Source organism: Ranitomeya imitator, chromosome 1, assembly GCF_032444005.1.
Source record: "Ranitomeya imitator isolate aRanImi1 chromosome 1, aRanImi1.pri, whole genome shotgun sequence".
NCBI lineage: Eukaryota > Metazoa > Chordata > Amphibia > Anura > Dendrobatidae > Ranitomeya > Ranitomeya imitator.
Genome location: NC_091282.1, coordinates 108,322,298 through 108,344,368, shown reverse-complemented (window position 1 = coordinate 108,344,368; position 22,071 = coordinate 108,322,298). Strand labels below are relative to the sequence as shown.

At 41.4% G+C, this 22,071-nt stretch overlaps 1 protein-coding gene across 1 annotated transcript; it reads left to right on the top strand.

Moving 5' to 3' along the window:
- Window positions 1–11,747: 11,747 nt before the first annotated feature.
- CD180 (CD180 molecule) lies at window positions 11,748–21,610 on the top strand. Its single transcript, XM_069749653.1, has 3 exons — window positions 11,748–11,882; window positions 16,387–16,553; window positions 17,687–21,610. Exons 1-3 carry the CDS (start codon window positions 11,790–11,792, stop codon window positions 19,422–19,424), a joined length of 1,998 nt encoding a protein of 665 aa, XP_069605754.1. The 5' UTR covers window positions 11,748–11,789; the 3' UTR covers window positions 19,425–21,610.
- Window positions 21,611–22,071: the final 461 nt, after the last annotated feature.

The window sequence follows — 22,071 nt, the reverse complement described above, 5'->3', positions numbered from 1 at the left end:
GGCCTGTATTGTATATCTGGGTATAAATTAAAGGGGTTGTCTGGTTGCAAGATACTGACTTAGTGTGATATTGAAGATTTATCCAATGGCTGATAGGGGTCTGATACCCCGCTCCCCATTGAATAGCTGTTATTTGCTCTGGCACCACCAAATGTAAACATTTTCAACTGAGCTCTATTCATTGTGTAGCAGCCACTGCTGAGTACTCCAGAACAGCTCCTATTCTGAATAAGAGCAAATCTGCTACACACTAAATGGAGCTGTGCTCTGCAGTTTCATTTACTTCCCCTATTCGGCTGCCAAAGCAAATAACAGATGATCCAGTGGGATGTAAACCCTGTTAATGCTTGCAAATATAACTGCAGAGTGATTACAATTTGAGCACAACAGAAACAAGTGTGAATTATTGACATCTCTGGACAGTCTGAGGAGGTTCAGTACAGGAGAGGTGACAGTACTACAAGAGCTGATAGAAAAGTTTGTAACGTGACACAACTAAACTCAGCTGCCCTTCCCTACTGAATCATGGAGGAGGTTAAGGTACCTTCACACTAAACAACTTCACAATGATATCGCTAGCGATTCGTGACGTTGCAGCGTCCTGGCTAGCGATATCGTTGTGTTTGACACGTAGCAGCGATCAGGCCCCTGCTGTGCCATCGTTGGTCGCTGCAGAAAGTCCAGAACTTTATTTTGTCGCTGGACTCCCTGCAGACATCGCTGAATCGGCGTGTGTGACGCCGATTCAGCGATGTCTTCACTGGTAACCAGGGTAAACATCGGGTTACTAAGCGCAGGGCCGCGCTTAGTAACCCGATGTTTACCCTGGTTACTAGCGTAAAAGTAAAAAAAAAAAACACTATATACTTACCTTCTGCTGTCTGTCCCTGGCGCTGTGCTTCTCTGCACTCCTCCTGCATCCTGTGTCAGCGTCGGCCAGCCGGAAAGCACAGCGGTGACGTCACCGCTCTGCTTTCCGGCCGCTGTGCTCACAGTCAGTGCAGGAAAGCAGAGCGCCGGGGACAGACAGCAGAAGGTAAGTATGTAGTGTTTGTTTTTTTTACTTTTACGATGGTAACCATGGTAAACATCGGGTTACTAAGCGCGGCCCTGCGCTTAGTAACCCGATGTTTACTCTGGTTACCAGCATCGTTGGTCGCTGGAGAGCTGTCTGTGTGACAGCTCTCCAGCGAGCAAACAGCGACGCTGCAGCGATCGACATCGTTGTCGGTATCGCTGCAGCGTCGCTTAGTGTGAAGGTACCTTTAGACTATGAGATCAGAGTTCTATCATTACATCTCACACAATTGGAAACCTTCTGTAAGCTATGATGAGGGGCGTGCTTTTTTCCATTGAATATTGCAGCCTGCTTGTGGTTGGTTAGCATCATACAGGGAAAAGAAGTACACACCCCCAGTGAAAACTGTTTGATAACACCCACTTGACGTTACAGAAAATACATGCATTAGGTGCCAAATCCTTTGATTACAGGTAGTTTGGAGTAGAGATGTTCAGAAAATGATTGCCGTATCCGAATTTATCATATTTGTGCCATATTCGTACCATTGCATGATCAGCTGCAGCCGCAGATGCGGCCCAGCCCATAGATGCCCCAAAGCCGACCAACGTCAGAAGGCGTGGGGCGCGTGTCCCCCGGGGATGAAATACGGACCCTTTAAACTGCAGAGAGGGACCCGGGCCTACCGAACTACGGGAGGGTAGAGACCGGGGTTCTGTGGAAGCTGAGCATGTGGACAAGGAAAGAGACACGTAGGACTTGATTACACCGCACAACTTCAGGTATAGAGAAAGTAAAGTTTACTAAAGTAAAGTCACACAGTACATAAACAAAACATGATGATGTCAGGCTCCCGATTCCACACCTCCAGAAGGGTACCACCCAGTGGACCCCAAGGCACCAACGGATCACCGAGGCACACATAGGCGGGACATCAGGACCCAGGCAGGACATCAGGGTACACAAGGACATCAGGGCGCAGGCAAGACATCAGGATACAGACAGAACATCAGGATACATCTGGACTCAGGAAAGACCTCAGGACATCAGGACAGCGGCAGGGCATCAGGACACAGGAATACTGGATAGACATCTGGGACACTGGCGTGGCAGCCCAGAACATCAGGACATCAGTGTCCATGAGGTCATCAGGACACAGGCAGGACATCAGGGTACAGACAGGACATCAGGACATCTGGACCCAGGGTCACCGGCAGACATCAGACAGGAGTTGTTCGGTTCCGGACATCCGACACGACCTACAGGCACCACCAGTCATCAGGCTCCTAGCTCCAGGCAGCGGTCATCAGGTTCCAAACAGCGGTCGTCAGGCTCTGGGCATCGGACCTAGGAAGGAACTCAAGCGTGATGGTGCAAGAACCACCGTACTGGACATGAGCCAAACGGGGGTTAACACCGCATGGTAGTCAGAGCACAGAGTAGTAGATGCTCAGCAGAAACACCGGCTTCAAGAGACTCAAAGTCACTGGGAGTGAGGTTCCAGATGCAGAGGGAATCCAGGACATAATCACAGCAGACACAGTTCAGACAGGTACAGGACAGGTACAGGATCAAGGATTCTGGCCTGGATATACCGCCTCCAGAATAGGCGCCAGAACAGGACAAAACAGGAATCAAGGCAAGGACTTTGGTACCAAAACATAGACAGGAGAGGTGTAGGAACACAAACACACATAGCAAAATTCAGGAGCTTTGTGAGTAGTTCAGGCCCCGCCCATAAGGCAGGGGAACTTTATATAGGAGCTGCCCCTCAGCAATTGGCTGGGGACAGCATTTCAAGTACACACCCTAACCCTGATAAAAGCAGGGGAGGTGTGGCTGCGCACGCCCTTAGCACACACAGAAACAATTACAGCACAATCAGTGCAGGAACTGTGGCTTACGGCACCTGGCTGTGACTGCACGCACTGACACATGTGGAAAGTCATGCACCCGCTGCAAATGACCTCACAACCCGCGGACAGCTTCCACAGCAGGAACCAGGGACCGCACATGCGGATGGTCCTACAGCAGAAAAGACCTAACCACCATGTACGGCTGCGCAGCAGAGCAGGGAACTGAGAAGGCTCCATACAGGTAACAGCCAACAGTATCCCAGCTCAAATTAGGGGGAAAAGAGTAAAGGGTTAAAGCAAACATATGCACTGTCATGCCGAAACAGACAGAATGGCATGACAACCATATTTGTGCTGAATTTATGTTTGATGATTGTTTCTGAAGATATTTGCTTATCTCAACTCGCATTGACTCCAATGGCGTTCAGCTATGTTTGTCGAATATTGCAAATACGATGATCGTAATCTGAACCGAATATTGAAATATTCACTCATCTCAAGTTTGGAGATAGCAGGTGACCTGCGCTGCTGGTCTGTATTTGATCAAGGAGTCAGAATCTGGTAAAAGTATAGATATTCTCTACTCGTTTCGAATAAATTCCAACTTTTTCAAGAGAACCACAGTCTCTCTGTGGGTCTCCTGAAGAAGAAATCGGAATTCTTCGATCTGATACACATTAGCAGCGCAGGTCACCCGCTATCTCCAAACTACCCGCATTATTAAGTTAGATCTGACAACCAGTGAAGCTGCATATGCAATGTTTTATACCATTTACCAGTTGAGCAGAACAATCTCTTATCACTAACTTAATCTGGATAATATCCTATTTTGCTTTCTTTGTTCCCTTAGCCAATTCCAAACACTTTGATTGCTAATATCTTGGCAAAAGAAAGGTGAAATTAAAAAGAAAAAAAACGTTTTATTCAGCTCTGCAGCCACTACACTATTATATCATGTGTCCATTTTAACATGAAAAATTTAGTGAAAGGTCCTCTTTAAAGGAAATCTATCAGCAGGTTGAAACACCGAATTCAGTGATGTGTCACTTGTCAAAGTGCATGCTGTTTACTAACTGTGAAGGATTTATCACTAAGAGATTAACATTGGCAGATTAGTCTGGCAACTAAACACCTCAAGGCCTATGAACGTTGTACAAAGAAAGCCTGGTGGGGGCGGGGTTAGCTTTCTTAGCTCTGCTTCATTCTAAATCTAAAACCTCTAATTGTTTCAGAATGACTGCACCGAGTAATCTAACTGATACATTGTTGGATTCAGCTGCTTCTCTTTGTCTACGTCATGCTGTTCTCAAATGAGGTAGCAAAAACCTGCTGACGGATTCCCATCAAGTCAGAATTTACCTAAACACCCCTGAAATGTTATCTTTGGACCTAGGGTTACATTTTCATGCATGTATATGCCTACTGATTTGTTGCTTTTTATTATGAAAAGTTCAGAATCCATTGTCATACTTTGTTCACATTTCATATTTACACAGTGTAAGAATTGTTTACAGGCATCACTGTCATTCAAGGTTAGGTAATGAGTGAGTTACATTAGCATGCATCCTCTGTCCACCCGATGAATTGCTAGGATAAAATTACTTTGCAATTCTGGCATCTTCTGCATAGACAGCGAACAAGTCATTTTCATCAGTTATCCGGACCCTGATGTTCTTTTGCCAAACACTGTCACAAAAAGTAATCTCAAAATGTCCAGAATGAAAAATTACAAATATATGATTTTTTTTTTTAATATTAAAGAGTAACAGATAATGTTAAATTTAAAATTATTTGTGTCTGATTTCTCCTCCAGGCATCAATTTATACTCCCCGCACCGGTCCTTCTTCCAATAGACCAATGACAGTTATAAATAGATGGCAGTTATGGGCAATTTTTTAAATAATTATGGAATCTTTCATTATTCTTATGGTGATACTCTAGTCATCCATCTTGTAAGGCTGACATGCAAACCTAGAGGAGTAACAATGATTGATTATACAAGGATATTAAAGTGTATGGTCAATATTCGACAAATACTTCTCGTCTGTCCTTTCCCTGACTTAATGCATGGAAAATCCTGTTGTTTTTTTGTGGTTGTTTTTTTTTACACCAAATTCCATATCTCAAAGTTTCAGATCATTCAGTGATTCTCACCCTGGTAATTAGGTGTCCACCATTTATTTCTAAGCAACTACTTGTGAATCCTTATGAATCTTCTTTACTATTTTTTATGTTTTTATTAATTATAGCCAATAAATGCTAAATAAAAAATAACTATAAATCAAAGAACTTCCAAGACTGATCTTGTCTTAAGAAATACATGTAACAAGCATAAGCAATCTAGATAAAAAATATACCGTAATAAAGAGAAATTGATGACTCAAATAATATCTAAACTTAATGTAAAAAAAACCACAAACACACTGGCGCTCACAGGCTGCTGGTGACTGAAGCTGGCGACAGTCTGTGTGCCGCCCTGTCTGAACACTAATTAAGAAATATATATCAAAGAAAAAAAAACTACTGCGCTACTACATAATATAAATAATGAGTAAATCCTGTTCCTGTTGAATAAGCGGGCGGTGCAATTCGGGAGCCTCCTCCCGTTAGCGTGCCTCCCTGGGGCTTGTCAAAGGTGTACAGACACAACGCGCTCCAATTGGAAGCGCTGCCGCTCACTGGCGAAGCAAGGGGGGGCATGGCTGAATGTGACTGGCAATGCATTATGGGCTCTTGGATTGGGGTTTCGAAGGAGACACGGTCCATCATCATCACCGCTAGAGATGAGTGAATATGTTCAGAAAATGATCGCCAAATCCAAATGTGCCATGTTCGTGCCATATCTGTACCATATTTGTGCCGAATTTATGTTTGATGATCGGTTCCAAACATATTTGTTAATTTGTACTTCCACTGACTCCAATGACGTTTGGCGAATATTGAAAAAACAATATTCGGGGCCGATCACAGTCGGAACCGAATTTTGAAAAATTTGCTCAACTCCAATCAGGACCTTGCCAGTGTTCAGTGCTTTGAGGAAAGCTGCAACCTATTAATCACAGTAAGTACCAGGCTTTCAATAGCAATACTGAATATGTGGCATTCTATACGCACAGTTGTAGTGGTTGACAGTCATTTTAAGTACATTGAGTCCCTAAAGCCTGTTCACTTTATCTACTCTGGGTTGTGGTGTCCTTGACTAGTGGTGCTAATCATAGCCACTAACATACTAATTTCCCGAGATATAAAAACAATTATTGGTAATATAGCAGCTGTTTATTCACATATCGTGGCTTTTCAGCCACAGTGAACAGTTGTGTATTACTTTTTGACTAACCCAATCCTACAGGATTCATCCAATTTTTTGATCCCCTTCACATTTTGCCTTGTCCCACAGGAACAGGATTCACTCATTACTTATATTGTGCAGTAGCATGGTAGTTTTTTCTTTGACATTAACATCTAAGCGTAATCATGCGTTAAGAAATCTAGATGTCAGAACAATAGTCCTGCCCTCGCGTTGTCCTGCTGATGACTTTTATGCTCTGCCGGTTTCGGCTTGTCCATATATTTCATGGCCAGCAATTTCTTCTTCTCGAACCACTTTAGGTCATGGATGTTGGTTGTTTGTGGGAGTGCAACACCAATAATGTAACCCACGGTGGTAAGCCGCATAACATTTATATATACCTACAAAAAGGCACCACACTTTGGTGATATAGAAAAGATCACTTTATTAAATATCATAAAACACCAACCATGGTTGGGAATAGCCCACAATAGGCAGCAAGTGAGAAACAACACATACAGAATAAAAATGGGGGACACCTGGGGACGAAGCAACTCCTTGCGAAACGCGCGTCGGGTGTGGTGGACGCCTGGCTATCTATCCTACTGGGTAACTATGAGCTGATGTAATACTTTACTTTTCAGGTTATTACAGTCCTTGTTGTCCTTATTGATGTGGCATATTTGGCCCCTTCCCTCATTATGACTATATGTGTCAGAGGTGTGTAACACTGTATTGTGACTACCTTGCAAGGACTACTACATTATATATATTTTCCTTTTGTTTACCTACAAAGTATTTGATATATGTGCTTCATTGTATCATATCAGCAATTTATAGGATATTTTTTCTATGATTTTGTTGCCAGGTGTCCCCCATTTTTATTCTGTATGTGTTGTTTCTCACTTGCTGCCTATTGTGGGCTATTCCCAACCATGGTTGGTGTTTTATGATATTTAATAAAGTGATCTTTTCTATATCATCAAAGTGTGGTGTTTGTGGGAGTGGCAAAGCCGGTATTCAGATATTTGTCACATACTGGTCAATTCAGACTAAAGAGGAGTATTGCTGGGGAAGCTACTTCGGGTGTACTTCAGGTAACCTGGACAGCTTAGAAAAATTGATATCAATGAAGGGAAATCACAGCTGCCACCATTGGAGAATCATTGCGTACAGCTTTATTCTGCTCCCTATGAGTTTAGGTTTTTATTTATTTACTTATATAGCACCATCATATTTGGAGTGTGGGAGGAAACTAGAGTACCCAACGTCTAGAGTGATCTCTTCTGTCATTTATTGGGAAGGGAAGACATGTGCAACTTACATTGAAGTCTTCTTTATATGTCAGTGGATTGTTTTCAATAAAGTGTAAAATACGGGGAAGATGGACGGACATGTAGTGTAGTAGACGACACCTCTTCCGGGCCAATCCAAACACAAAACGATGATCCCCTAGTAAACTTGGTGTCCTTCCCTCTCCCCTTATTTTGTACTTTATATGTCAAAGCACTGTTTTCAATAAAGGACAATTTGCACCGTTGGTAAGTGCCACTTGCTTGATTTGCTTATTATCTTTTCTTTGGAAAATGCTGTACCAATGTACAGTAAATGGTTCCCATTCAACTGCGGTGAGCATTCTGGATAATTACCTGCTATGTGTGTCACAATACGAAACCAAAATTAGCCACTTAAGGCCTAAGCTTAACCCCTTAATGACAGCCAATACATCTTTTAACTGACCTGAGATATAAGAGAATAGCCTCCCCATACAGGTGACAATCCAGTAGCGGTCGGCTGTCCACTATAGCTGACAACTTGCTGTATCAGCCAGGATCAGTGTTTGCACCGTCCAACTCTGTTTAACCCCCTAGATGCTGCTGTGAATAATGACTACAACATTATAAATGGTTAACAGAGTGTGGGGGCTTCCTCTTTATCCCAATTGGTGCCCTCAGATCATGATTTTGTTGTCCTGATGTTTGCGATGGCAATTCATGACCAAATAGTGGCCTTAGAGTCTGACGGCTGTAGTAATCTGTTCAGAAGTTACCGACATTTAGGTGGTAAAAATGCACATTTTCATTCCTATTATGCCACTTTGCATTAATTCCTGTAAAGCACAAGAAGAGTTAATAAACTACCTGACTGCAGTTTTCAATATGTCTGGGGGTGCTATTTTTAAAATGGTATCACGTTTGGGGGTTTCCCAATATATGAGACCCCTAAAGTCACTTCAAACATGGATAAGTCCCTAAAAAAATATATTTTGAAAATTTCCTTGAAAAAATGAAAAATTGCTGCTACATTTTTAATCCTCCTAAAATGCTAACAAAATAAAATAACATTTTACAAATGGTACTGATGTAAAGCCGACATGTGGGAAATGTTATTTATTAATGTTTTTGTGTGGTATGACCATCTGGATTAAAAAGATAATCATTCAAAGTTTGAAAATTGCTGATTTTTTAACATTTTTCTCAAATTTTTGATATTTTTTATAAATAAACACAAAACATAGTGACCCAAATTTACCATTATCATAAAGTATAATGTGCCACGAAAATACAGTCTCAAAATCACTGGGATTTGTTGAAGCGTTGCAGAGTTATTACCACATAAAGTGACACTGGTCAGATTTCAAAAATTTGGCTCCGTCACTAAGGGGTTATTATTTTATTATTATACATTTTTATAGCGCCATTTATTCCATGGCGCTTTACATGTGAATACGGGGCAAATATAGACAAATACATTAAACATGAGCAGATAACAAGGCACATGAGTACATAAGGAGGGAGGACCCTGCCCGCGAGGGCTCACAGTCTGCAGGGGGTGGGTGAGGATACACTAGGAGAGGGAAGAGCTGGCTGTGCGGCTGTTCAGTAGGTTGAGGATCACTGCAGGCTGTAGGCTTGTCGGAAGAGATGAGTCTTCAGGTTCTTTTTGAAGGTTTCTATGGTAGGCGCAAGTCTGATGTGTTGGGGTAGAGAGTTCCAGAGTATGGGGGAAGCACGGGAGAAGTCTTGGATGCGGTTATGGGAAGAAGAGATGAGAGGGGAGTAGAGAAGGAGGTCTTGGGAGGATCGGAGGTCGCGTGTAGGTAGGTACCGGGAGACCATGTCACAGATGTATGGAGGAGACAGGTTGTGGATGGCTTTGTATGTCAGTGTGAGGGTTTTGAACTGGAGTCTCTGGGCGATAGGAAGCCAGTGAAGGGCTTGACACAGGGGAGAGGCTGGGGAATAGCGGGGGGACAGGTGGATTAGTCGGGCAGCAGAGTGTAGGATGGATTGGAGTGGTGCCAGAGTGCTAGAGGGGAGTCCAGAGAGTAGGAGGTTGCAGTAGTCGAGGCGGGAGATGATAAGGGCATGCACTAGCGTTTTTGCAGTGTTGCGGTCAAGGAAAGCACGGATCCGGGAAATATTTTTGAGTTTGAGACGACAGGAGGAGGCAAGGGCTTGGATATGTGGCTTGAAAGAGAGGGCAGAGTCGAGGATCACCCCGAGGCACCGGGCGTGTGGGACTGGGGATAGTGAGCAGCCATTGACATTGATGGATAGGTCTGGTGGAGGGGTAGAGTGAGATGGGGGAAAGATGATGAATTCTGTTTTGTCCATGTTCAGTTGTAGAAAGCGAGCAGAAAAGAAGGCTGAAATGGCAGACAGACAGTGTGGGATTTTGGTAAGCAAGGAGGAGAGGTCAGGTCCGGAGAGGTAGATCTGCGTGTCGTCAGCGTAGAGATGGTACTGCATACCGTGGGATTCTATGAGCTGTCCCAGGCCGAAAGTGTAGATGGAGAAGAGTAGGGGTCCTAGAACAGAGCCTTGAGGAACACCGACTGACAAGGGGCGAAGTGAGGAGGTGGTGTGGGGGAGGGAGACACTGAATGTTCGGTCTGTCAGATATGACGAGATCCAGGAAAGGGCCAAGTCTGTGATGCCAAGGGATGAGAGGATTTGTAGCAAAAGGGAGTGGTCTACAGTGTCAAAGGCAGAAGACAAGTCCAGGAGAAGGAGGACAGAGTAGTGTCGCTTGCTCCTGGCAGTTAGTAGGTCATTGGTGACTTTAGTTAGGGCAGTTTCAGTTGAGTGATGGGAACGGAAGCCTGATTGTAACCGATCAAAGAGGGAGCAGGAGGAGAAGTGGGAGGACAGTTCAAGATGGACGTGTTGCTCCAGCAATTTGGAGGCATAAGGGAGAAGAGATATTGGGCGATAGCTAGACACAGAGGATGGGTCGAGGGAGGGCTTTTTGAGGATGGGTGTGATCTTGGCATGCTTGAAGGATGAGGGAAAGACACCTGTTGTGAGTGAGAGGTTGAAGAGGTGTGTTAGGGTTGGGATGAAGACCGTGGAAAGGTTAGGGATGAGGTGGGATGGGAGCGGGTCAAGCGTGCAGGTGGTGAGGTGTGATCTTGACAGGAGGGTGGAGAGCTGATCTTCTGTCATGGTGGAGAAGCTGGTTTTGGAGGAGCAGGGTTGAGCAGCTAAGAGGGGCAGTGGGCGCTGTGGGCCAAAGCTTTCTCTGATCGTATCGATCTTCTGTTTAAAGAAAGAGGCGAAGTCATCAGGGTTAAAGGGGTTGTCCAGTTCTGGCACAAAAATCTGGTGTCAGTCTCTGTGTCAGTGACTGCAGACTTATGATTTCTCACAGCGTGCACGGTGCACGTTTTCAGGATTCCACATTGATAGCGCCAAAAGCCGGACGTATGTGATATGCATTCTCCTGGCCACATTCGGAGTAGACATGTACAACCTTCACTTGTACTGAGTGAGGCCATGCCAGTCTAGTCAAAATGTTGGCGTTTATAATATGCATATTGCATGCTTGCGGTCTCTTGATCAGCTGCTGCCGATGTCAATGAATCCTGACAGCGCAATCATTTTTCATTCACATAGTGGCTGCTGTCTTTCATACCAAACCTGGACAATCCCTTTAAATAGAACCCTTCAGGTGATACATGCTGCCCAAACCAAGGACAGCCTGTATCAACACTTTGCTGTGTGATCACAGCCATACATATTTTTCTCTGAAATGCTGCGGTGTCACAGAGAAAAACATACTTTTAATCACTGCCGGTGACCGAGGTGCGTGGGGGACTAGTCACACAGGCTGGTCACCGGAGGCTTCTACCTTCCCGCTGACAGTATTGTTGTATCCATACCAATCTGAATAATCATGTTATAAAGTCATTACCCCACACAATAAACACCATAAAGACAAAACCCCAATAGCAGTGGTGGCATTGCAGGTATTTTTTTCCACCATTTCACATCACTTAAAACCAATCGTCCCACAAAAAAAAACGTGGCCATCAGTAAGAAATTGAAATACAGCTCCTAGTGGTGGGTGTATTTAGTTCCAACCCAGTACTGATGAGATTGCAGCATATCACAGTATTATTCCCCAAAGTCTGAAGTTTCACATGATGGTTTCCATTGAGGCAATTCCTCCATTATGGAGAAGGCAGTATTTTGTGCTCGACTGCAATTGGTCAGATACTGGCGCTGTCAGGAAACGTTCAGTCATGAAACACTTCAGCAATGACTTTCTCTTCAGGACGGCAGATTATGCTTCCTGTGTAGAGAGGTATAAGTGCTGCTCTCACACTTCTGCATCCTGACAATGGATTTTGCTGTTTGCTTTGTTTTTTTGCTTATATTTTACCCATCGCTCTCACAAGAATCTGCACAATCAGTAGAAGCGGCCTGTTCTGAGGTAGGTGCCATGAAGCAGGCAATGACTTTATGAGATGTAGAACTGGTACTTATTTAGTATTTCACTTTTACACCCCAGAATATTGCGACTGTATATTGGGTATATGGTATGTTGTGGTTACTGATGTCAAAGAATATATACAGTGATAACAACGGGAAAGAAGGAGATAATATGTAGGATCATTCATCTGTATATAGATACACATACAATATATACAGTATATATACACACAGACACATACATATAGAAAGAGCTCGGGAAAAATTAATACACATCTTTGAAAAGTAAGACTTTAATCAATATCACACCTGAAGAAGAACAGGGTGAAAGTGACTGTGGCCAAGTGTCACATGTATGGGGGATTCTGAAGGGACAAGTTGTCATTCTACATATCCAGACTCTAAAACACGTCATTCTTGAAGAATGGAGAAAGATAGATGTTAGAGTATGTCCCCAACTTGTTCATTCCATACCTAGAAGACTTGTTGATGTCCTTAAAAATCAAGGAGGTCATACAAAATACTAGATGTTGTTCTCGACGTGGGGTGTACTCATTTTTGCATCTACTAATTTGAAGAAAACTGAAGATTTTGTAATGAAAATGATATTATTAATCTTACGTTCAGGTTATGGGTTAAAAAAGGTTCTATACAACTCAGTCTTGTCAAAATTTTGGAAATTTTTCTTGTGTTCAGGGAGATTTTGATTATAATCATGCTTTTCAAAGCGAGTATACTCACTTATGCTGAGCGCTGTGTATATCTATATACACACACGTATATATATATATATATATATATATATATATATATATATACAGTGGGGCAAAAAAGTATTTAGTCAGTCACCAATAGTGCAAGTTCCACCACTTAAAAAGATGAGAGGCGTCTGTAATTTACATCATAGGTAGACCTCAACTATGGGAGACAAACTGAGAAAAAAAAATCCAGAAAATCACATTGTCTGTTTTTTTAACATTTTATTTGCATATTATGGTGGAAAATAAGTATTTGGTCAGAAACAAAATTTCATCTCAATACTTTGTAATATATCCTTTGTTGGCAATGACAGAGGTCAAACGTTTTCTGTAAGTCTTCACAAGGTTGCCACACACTGTTGTTGGTATGTTGGCCCATTCCTCCATGCAGATCTCCTCTAGAGCAGTGATGTTTTTGGGTTTTCGCTTGGCAACACGGACTTTCAACTCCCTCCAAAGGTTTTCTATAGGGTTGAGATCTGGAGACTGGCTAGGCCACTCCAGGACCTTGAAATGCTTCTTACAAAGCCACTCCTTCGTTGCCCTGGCGGTGTGCTTTGGATCATTGTCATGTTGAAAGACCCAGCCACGTTTCATCTTCAATGCCCTTGCTGATGGAAGGAGGTTTGCACTCAAAATCTCACGATACATGGCCCCATTCATTCTTTCATGTACCCGGATCAGTCGTCCTGGCCCCTTTGCAGAGAAACAGCCCCAAAGCATGATGTTTCCACCACCATGCTTTACAGTAGGTATGGTGTTTGATGGATGCAACTCAGTATTCATTTTCCTCCAAACACAACAAGTTGTGTTTCTACCAAACAGTTCCAGTTTGGTTTGATCAGACCATAGGACATTCTCCCAAAACTCCTCTGGATCATCCAAATGCTCTCTAGCAAACTTCAGACGGGTCCGGACATGTACTGGCTTAAGCAGTGGGACACGTCTGGCACTGCAGGATCTGAGTCCATGGTGGCGTAGTGTGTTACTTATGGTAGGCCTTGTTACATTGGTCCCAGCTCTCTGCAGTTCATTCACTAGGTCCCCCCGCGTGGTTCTGGGATTTTTGCTCACCGTTCTTGTGATCATTCTGACCCCACGGGGTGGGATTTTGAGTGGAGCCCCAGATCGAGGGAGATTATCAGTGGTCTTGTATGTCTTCCATTTTCTAATTATTGCTCCCACTGTTGATTTCTTCACTCCAAGCTGGTTGGCTATTGCAGATTCAGTCTTCCCAGCCTGGTGCAGGGCTACAATTTTGTTTCTGGTGTCCTTTGACAGCTCTTTGGTCTTCACCATAGTGGAGTTTGGAGTCAGACTGTTTGAGGGTGTGCACAGGTGTCTTTTTATACTGATAACAAGTTTAAACAGGTGCCATTACTACAGGTAATGAGTTGAGGAAAGAGGAGACTCTTAAAGAAGAAGTTACAGGTCTGTCAGAGCCAGAAATCTTGATTGTTTGTTTCTGACCAAATACTTATTTTCCACCATAATATGCAAATAAATTGTTAAAAAAACAGACAATGTGATTTTCTGGATTTTTTTTTCTCAGTTTGTCTCCCATAGTTGAGGTCTATCTATGATGTAAATGACAGACGCCTCTCATCTTTTTAAGTGGTGGAACTTGCACTATTGCTGACTGACTAAATACTTTTTTGCCCCACTGTATATATGACTCCGTACCAAATATTTGAAGTCTACAACCTGTCACCCATTATATATTGCAAAAATTCAACCCTCAGCATCCCTCTACCGCCCCACCAGAGACTCATACACATGGTAAAGCAGGAATATAGTACACCCATGATAGGCCGTTCAGTGTAATGCATGTACTCAGTCACCAGACCTTAGAGAGCACATATGGATGACAACCACCTGTCACTTCTACACAAATCCCTCAGCGCGTGGAAGAAATCACATCATCAATCACAGACAGATGTTTCATTAACTTATTTTCCCCCAAGTGCTATTAATATCTTAATGCAATTAAACCGTATACAAGATTAATGAGTAATTATGATCAAACGGGGAAGATACGAAGACATCATCCAAGATGGGTTTTCAAAAAGGGAAAAGTGGAACAAGCACACAAATATATTATCCACACAAATTGGGTTTACAGCTTATATGTAAAAGTAATAAAGTGGTGTAGCTTAAAATAAAAATCCACTGAGGAGATGACAAGGACGGTGAAGATGTCAGTCACACCGAGTGGGGCGAACTAGCAGAAGCTGTCACAATAAAAGTGATCTTGGCACAAGTGTATTGTTTTGCGACATCAATTACTTTATTAGAATACAAGAACAGGGTTCTGACACATAATGGCAGCAGTTTGGGAACCTGACAGATTCCTATTACTAGTATGCAGTAATCTTTTATGCTTCTTCTTAGTAATCGCTACATCTATGCCCCATTTTTGAGCTCTATACTGTACTTCAACATTAATAAATATATTAATTAGTGAAGAATTTCAGACCTATTTAGAGGACAAATACTTCTAAAAGGTTGACAAATTCTATTCATATGATCTGTTGGAGAATACAGGCAATACATCAGATTGGGAAGGGTTGGTAAAGCGAAATCAGTGGTACAAGATGGTTGAGTATTGTGCCATCATGCTGTATCACGCAATGTATCAGTACCCAAAGGTTATATCCACAGATCTCCAAATTCATCACTTATTCTAGAACCTTTTCCCTTAATAAGGGGCAATAGCCATCTGATCGGATTTTCATCTTGATCATAAGTTGAAATCGATGAACTTGTCTTTTTTCCAACCTTAAAACTATGATCAAATTGGACTTTTATCATCTTATTGTTTTTTTTCTAACTTAAACTGTGTATACTGAGTGAGATAATTGTCTATGTACGAAATAAAAAAGTAATACAAGCTACTGAAAGGGAAATCTTTAATTTCTAAAAAGTAAAACTAAGAATTTTGGATCAATATCAACAGCCTACCTGCAATTCTAATCGGATGCAAAATGGACTCAACCCAGTCTGGGCAGACTATGCTCTAAACTGCCTTATTGCATTTAGTCTTACTACATACCATATATATATAACCATATTCAGATGAACATTATAGGTGGTGGGAACAGAAAATCGCCAATTCCACTATATTAGTTATATTAGCCCACCACCATACATGGATATAATTAGGACAACTGCAAACCGCATAATTAAACTAAGAACCCAAGCAGTCATAGATCCAAAAAAAGTCAACACCTTTATTAAATATTTATAAAAGATTGTATACAGACAAAACGGATATATGAGGCTAAAAGATGGCATAAGATGTAGCCAACATTAATGGTTGTCCAAGGTGGGGTGTCTCCCTTGAGGAAGGTACCATTACCGAAACGCGCATCGGGGTGGGTGGGGGACTCCTGGAGACTGTTCCATCACAAGGTATTGTGTGATTTTGATTATGGCAAATGAATGACTTGTTTTGTACTCTTGCCACATGGCAATACATATCTATTTAGTGTTTAAACATTTGTATACCTTGTATCCAGGGGACACCCCACCTTGGGCAACCATTGATGCTGGCTACATCTTATGCCATCTTTTAGCCCCATTCATCCGTTTTGTCTGTATACAATCTTTTCTAAATATTTCATAAAGGTGTTGACTTTTTTTTTGATCTATGACTGCTTGGGTTCTTCTTAGTTTAATTACATACCATATATATTTAATATATTTTATTCTTCTATTTGTGCATCATTCATTTGATCTGATTTTCAGGTTATTGCCAATAGAAGCTACAACTGTGATGGTCTAGGACTGCAGGAGATCCCTAACGTTATACCCAGCAGCACAGAGACTCTGGATTTCAGCTTTAACTCACTGTTTTCCCTGTATTCCTGGATGTTCAGTCATTTCAAAAACCTGGAATACATAAATTTATCACGGTAAAACATTTTGGGAAACGTTTTCATAATTTATTTGGATTGTAATGTTATTGTTTATTTGATAATGGTTTTAGTAGTGGAGGGGGTGTCATCAAGATAACCGAATCCAATCCCTCTGCCAGTCCCTTGACTACTGGAGATGAGCGAATTACTTTGTGCAAGCATGATCCAGGACAGTGCTCGCTGGCCATGGACAGAAGCTGTGCAAATTTTACTTATCCTCCAAGATCTCATTCTCTACTTATGGTTAGCCGGGCTAGTGAAATGTCACCTCTGTGCTGCACAGATGATGTCACACTAGGTTGACGAATCAAACCCCATGCCGGGAAACCTGGAAGCTCAGGAAATTTGTGTAGCTGCTATCCACACCCAGAAAGCTTTGACTACCTATTAGCCAGTTCCCTCTATATATCTCTGACTTGATCTTCCAATAACTCCTAACACCTAATTGATCCTCTCAAGACCTCTTTACTCTCCTAGTTTGTTTTAAATTCAGTCATTGCTAAGATTTCTCTGTTTGATCCCGCATACTTTCAAAATAAAAATGAACAAATTCCCTCCCACCTTTTAAACATTTAAAGACAACCTGAAAACATACTACTTGAGAAATGCCAACAACTTCCAATAACCCTCTGGCCACTACACTGGCATAAGTCCAGCTTTTACCCTCACCTGCCTGCTATCCTCCATCTAGTGGTGAGAGAACTTGCTCGGGTAACATCTTATCAGGTGTTTTCTGAGCGTCTGGGCATGGTCATATATATATGGTCAAATAATTTTGCGTCTCTGCTGTGCATGATATGTGGCTGTTACCCTCAACAGGTGGGGATTGCGTTTGTACGCAATCCCCACGTGTTGAGGCTGTCCAACAGCCGCAAATCATGCAGCTTCGGGGACTCAAACATAATATACGAGCACGTCACTACCTCCATCCCTTGTAGATTGTAAGGCTTTGGAGATAGAGTCCTTTATTTCTAGATTTGTATGGAAAAGTTTAGAGGACAAAGGGTACACACAAATGCATTGGGTTCCATTTTTTTTTTTAAAGAAATGTTCAATAAATCAATTGCTGAAGTTGTTTTAAATTTGTTTCTCCTCTCAATCTAAGGATCAATTTCTTCACTATTTTACAGGTGTGGAATTAACTGGATATACAATAACGCTTTTTCGAACAATTCAAGGCTTAATACAGTTATACTCACTGGAAACCCTATAATATATATTGCAGACATTGCGTTCCTAGGAGCAACCTCCCTTGAACATTTATACTTGCAAGAAACCTCCATATCAGACTTATCATTCATTCCCTTAAAAACTCTAAATAGTCTAGTGACTCTGCATTTGGGAAGTAATTTCATATCTTCCATAAGAATTTCTGAAGATATTACCTTTGAAAACTTGACCATGCTAAACTTTGCATTAAACCAAATAAACACAATATCTGTACAAGATTCTAAATTCCTAAAGCAAATTAAAAATTTGACTTTAATTCTGAAAGGAAACAATATTAAATACATTGAGCCCAATTCGTTCAACCATAGTGATTTCAATCACTTGGATCTTACTGGCTGTGCCTGGAATACAGATGTTTCTTCACTTTTAAATGGCCTTAATGGGTTGACCACACACACCTTGAGTATTGGCATATTTGATGACATTGATGCCGATATTAACTTACTTCCAAGTAGTCTGACCGGACTCTGTAATATCTCTGTAAAGGAGCTCAGTCTACAGTATAGGCATCTCTCTGAAGACTCAAAGGAATCCTTCTCCTGTTTGACCAAGATTGAAAAATTGGACCTTACGTCCATGCACCTTCATTCCCTTCCACATGTGAGCCAACCCAATGTTGTAAAGGAACTCATTTTAAATAAAAACGTTTTTCCCAGTTTGTGCAATATAAGTTCAGACAGTTTTCCATTGATCACACGCCTACACATAGTTGGAAATCAGAACAGTTGGGGCTTAGGGAACAAATGCTTGGAGCGTTTATCCATTCTGAAATACTTAGACTTGAGTCACAATGACTTTCATAAAGTATCATGTTGCACGGCTCAGTTTAGTGGTTTACATAGTCTCTTACATCTGAATCTCAGTTTTGGAGCACCACTCCAATTAGAGAGCCCGGCATTTCCTGCGAATAAACAGCTGGAAGTTTTAGATCTTTCACATGTCTTTTTGTTAACTGATGGATCATCAAGTCCTTTCAGCAACTTAGCAGATCTGAGGACCCTGAACTTATCTTACAGCCACGTGAACAGCACCTATATAATGATTTTTGAAGGTCTGATCAAACTACTTTACCTAAATTTGAATGGAAATTTCTTTCATAACCGGATTCTCAAAAGTGACAACCTGTTTTCCAAAGTTCTACAACTGGAAACCTTGATACTATCTAACTGTGACCTGGAAGTCATAGAGACACAAGCCTTGCAAAAGTTGGAGAACTTGAAATCGGTTGATCTTAGTCACAATAAATTAACTTCCTTCGCTACAAATGCTTTTGGAAACTTGAGTGGCGTATCCCTAAATTTTGCTTTTAACATGATCTCAACTATTCCTATTAGTTTAGTGCGGAATATATCAAATAAAACCACCATCAATTTAAGTTACAATCCTATTGACTGCTCGTGCTCAAACATAGAATTTCTAACCTGGTACAAAGAGCAGGAAAAGATCTTTCTAGATAAGACAAATACCACGTGTGGATCGCCACCATCACTGACTGGTACAGAGTTGACAAAAGTATCAATATCTTGTGGAATTCCTCTTCCGTATATCATCCCAATTATCATTGGTGCATTGATCTTCATTATTCCTACATTATGCTTGGTTCAATATTGCAGGAGGAGGGTTTATGCTGCCATATAAAAAAAAAAAGTTCTTTCAGCCATCACAAACTTTGGCGGTAAGGAGAAGAGGAGATGTTAAGAGTTGAACTTTTGAGATAAAGCAGAAGGTGAATGCATTTTGTAATTTATTTTTACATTTCATTTTGAATTGTACAAATTTTCTTCTATCTTAACAATTTCATGCGAGAGCGATCTTGTATAAGCTGTGGTAACAGATGCAATGGCACCTGGATAAAAAGAAAAAAAAAGTAAAAAAAATATTTCAGCAGCTAGCTCTGTGCAGAGGTCACAACACAGATAAGTAGGGGGTGAACAGTACCCATTCCCTGTGGTAGATCCTCATTTTTCTGCCTCCAGCTTTATATTAGAAGTAATAATAATCATGTCATGTAAATATAATAGGTTCACTACTGTCCAAGCTAAAAAGTGACTTCTGTACAACAGGAAATGCCAGCCTATTGTGAGACTCAGTGGCCAAATTGAAAACTGAGATTTCAGAATTATTTTACACAAGTAGAAAAATGAAGAAAAATATTTTTCTTTCACTCCTCACATCCGATCACTCGCCAGCTCATGTCACTTATACCTCAAAAACATCTCTAGAATTTGACCTTTTCTTAACTTTGACTCTGCAAAAACTCTTACTGTAAGTCTTTTTCATTTTCGTCTAGTCTATTGCAATTCTCTACTAATCGTTCTCCCTCTTACTAAACTCTCCCCTCTCCAATCCATTCTGAATGCAGCAGCCAGGATCATATTCCTTTCCAACCGCTACATCGATGCCTCTACATTGTGCCAGTCATAGCACTGGCAGTGGTTAGCCATCTGATACAGAGTTTATAAACTCATCTCTCTCACCCACAAAGAGATTCATGGTTCAGCACCCCTTCCATCTCCTCCCTCGTCTCAGTCCACCACCCCACCTGCACCCTCCGTTCTACTAATGACTTAAAACTGAAATCATCAATAATCCAGACGTCCCACTCCTGTCTCCAAGACTTCTCGCATGCTGCCCCAATTCTTTGGAATGCACTACCCAGAACTATTAGATTAATCCCCAATACCCACAATTTTAAGCGTGGCCTAAAAACGCAATACTTTAGACTGGCCTGTCACCTCACCTCACTTATCTAATTATCCCTGTTTGGCCCATACAAACTTTTCTTCAAACTCATGACCTTTGTTCACATCCCCCATGCACTTAATAGCTCTCTATGTCTGTATTGTTCACATATTGGCTAGTGACCGGCTTATGCAGTGTTATGTGACTACTCTATTTAGTATATTATGGCTGTATTGTTCAATACAAGCACATTCTACCATTTATCTGTGTCTCCACTATTTCCTCCTAGATTGTAAGCTTGCGAGCAGCAGGGCCCTCACTCCTCTTGATATTTCAGTTATACTTATTCTGTAATGTCTTTACTGTTTGTACAAGTCCCCTCTAAAATTGTAAAGTGATGCAGAATATGTTGGCACTATAAAAAATAAAATATATATATATATATATATTTAACATTAAACCTAATTAACAAGAGGATTTTTATGTTGTTCTATTCCCTTTAAAGTAACACTCCACCCTCAACATTAACAATGGTGCATTTGATTCAAGGCCTAGACAGCAAAAGGAATATACCATATATAAGGCAACTCTGTTCTCAAATGGACCATCCCTGACGGAGGCCGTGCTCTCTGGAAAACGTAGGAATTGGTCCTTACGGCGCCTCACACTTCTACCGGTCACTTGACAGTTGACGTCACACAAGGTTCTGCCAGCGTATTGCTATAACGCAGGTTTTGACCATGAGTCTTCCACTCTCTTGCACCATCGGAGAGGAGGCTCAGGGAGCGTGTGTCACCGGCTGGGACAGCACTCCCGAAGAAATATATCCCTGAGATGCTACCAAGATTTCAACACAAGGAGGATTTGAGTGGAGCCTCTTTGATTCAGACTGAAACAACAACTCCAATTGATGAATAAGAGGTAACTTCAGCACTGTGCACTTTCTTTGTATATCTTCAGTCCGATATAAGACTCTGCAAGATTTGAGACTTTTTTGCACCACTTGCCTCTTCTTAAGTTCTATAAGTTTATCGTTGATCTGAAATAATATACAGAATATGGGACTCTTTATTTGTAATAACGTTTGATCCTATTGCAATTTTAAACTGAATTGTTTTTTTTTTTGGTATCTTAACTGTATTTCTATTAAACTATTGTTTTGATTTTGTCCAATGCTCCCCATATCTTTCAGGAGCCATTTTAGACAAAAAAGAAAATGAGTCTATGAATTTACAGGAAGGACAGCATAATGAAGGACATTAAGTACAGTGACTTATACATTAGAAGTGCAGAGTCACATTTACTGTATGGGGCGGAAGATGAGCCATACAGCAAAATACTTAGGTTCAGCAAGTTATACTGTATATACACTGCTCAAAAAAATAAAGGGAACACTAAAATCCCACATCCTAGAAATCACTGAATGAAATATTCCAGTTGTAAATCTTTATTCAGTACATCGTGGAATGTGTTGAGAACAATAAAACCTAAAAATTATCAACGTAAATCACAACTAATATCCAACTCCTGGATAGAGATGAGCGGTGTTCGAGTCGAACTGTTCGCCAATTTCAAATTCGAGCTGTTTTGGGCGGTGTTCGAG

Coding starts and splice junctions, on each gene's coding strand:
- CD180 (XM_069749653.1), top strand. CDS start 11,790: ATGGATTTTGCTGTTTGCTTTGTTTTTTTGCTTATATTTTACCCATCG. Junction 11,883..16,386: donor TAGAAGCGGCCTGTTCTGAG/GTAGGTGCCATG, acceptor TCTGATTTTCAG/GTTATTGCCAATAGAAGCTA. Junction 16,554..17,686: donor GAATACATAAATTTATCACG/GTAAAACATTTT, acceptor ACTATTTTACAG/GTGTGGAATTAACTGGATAT.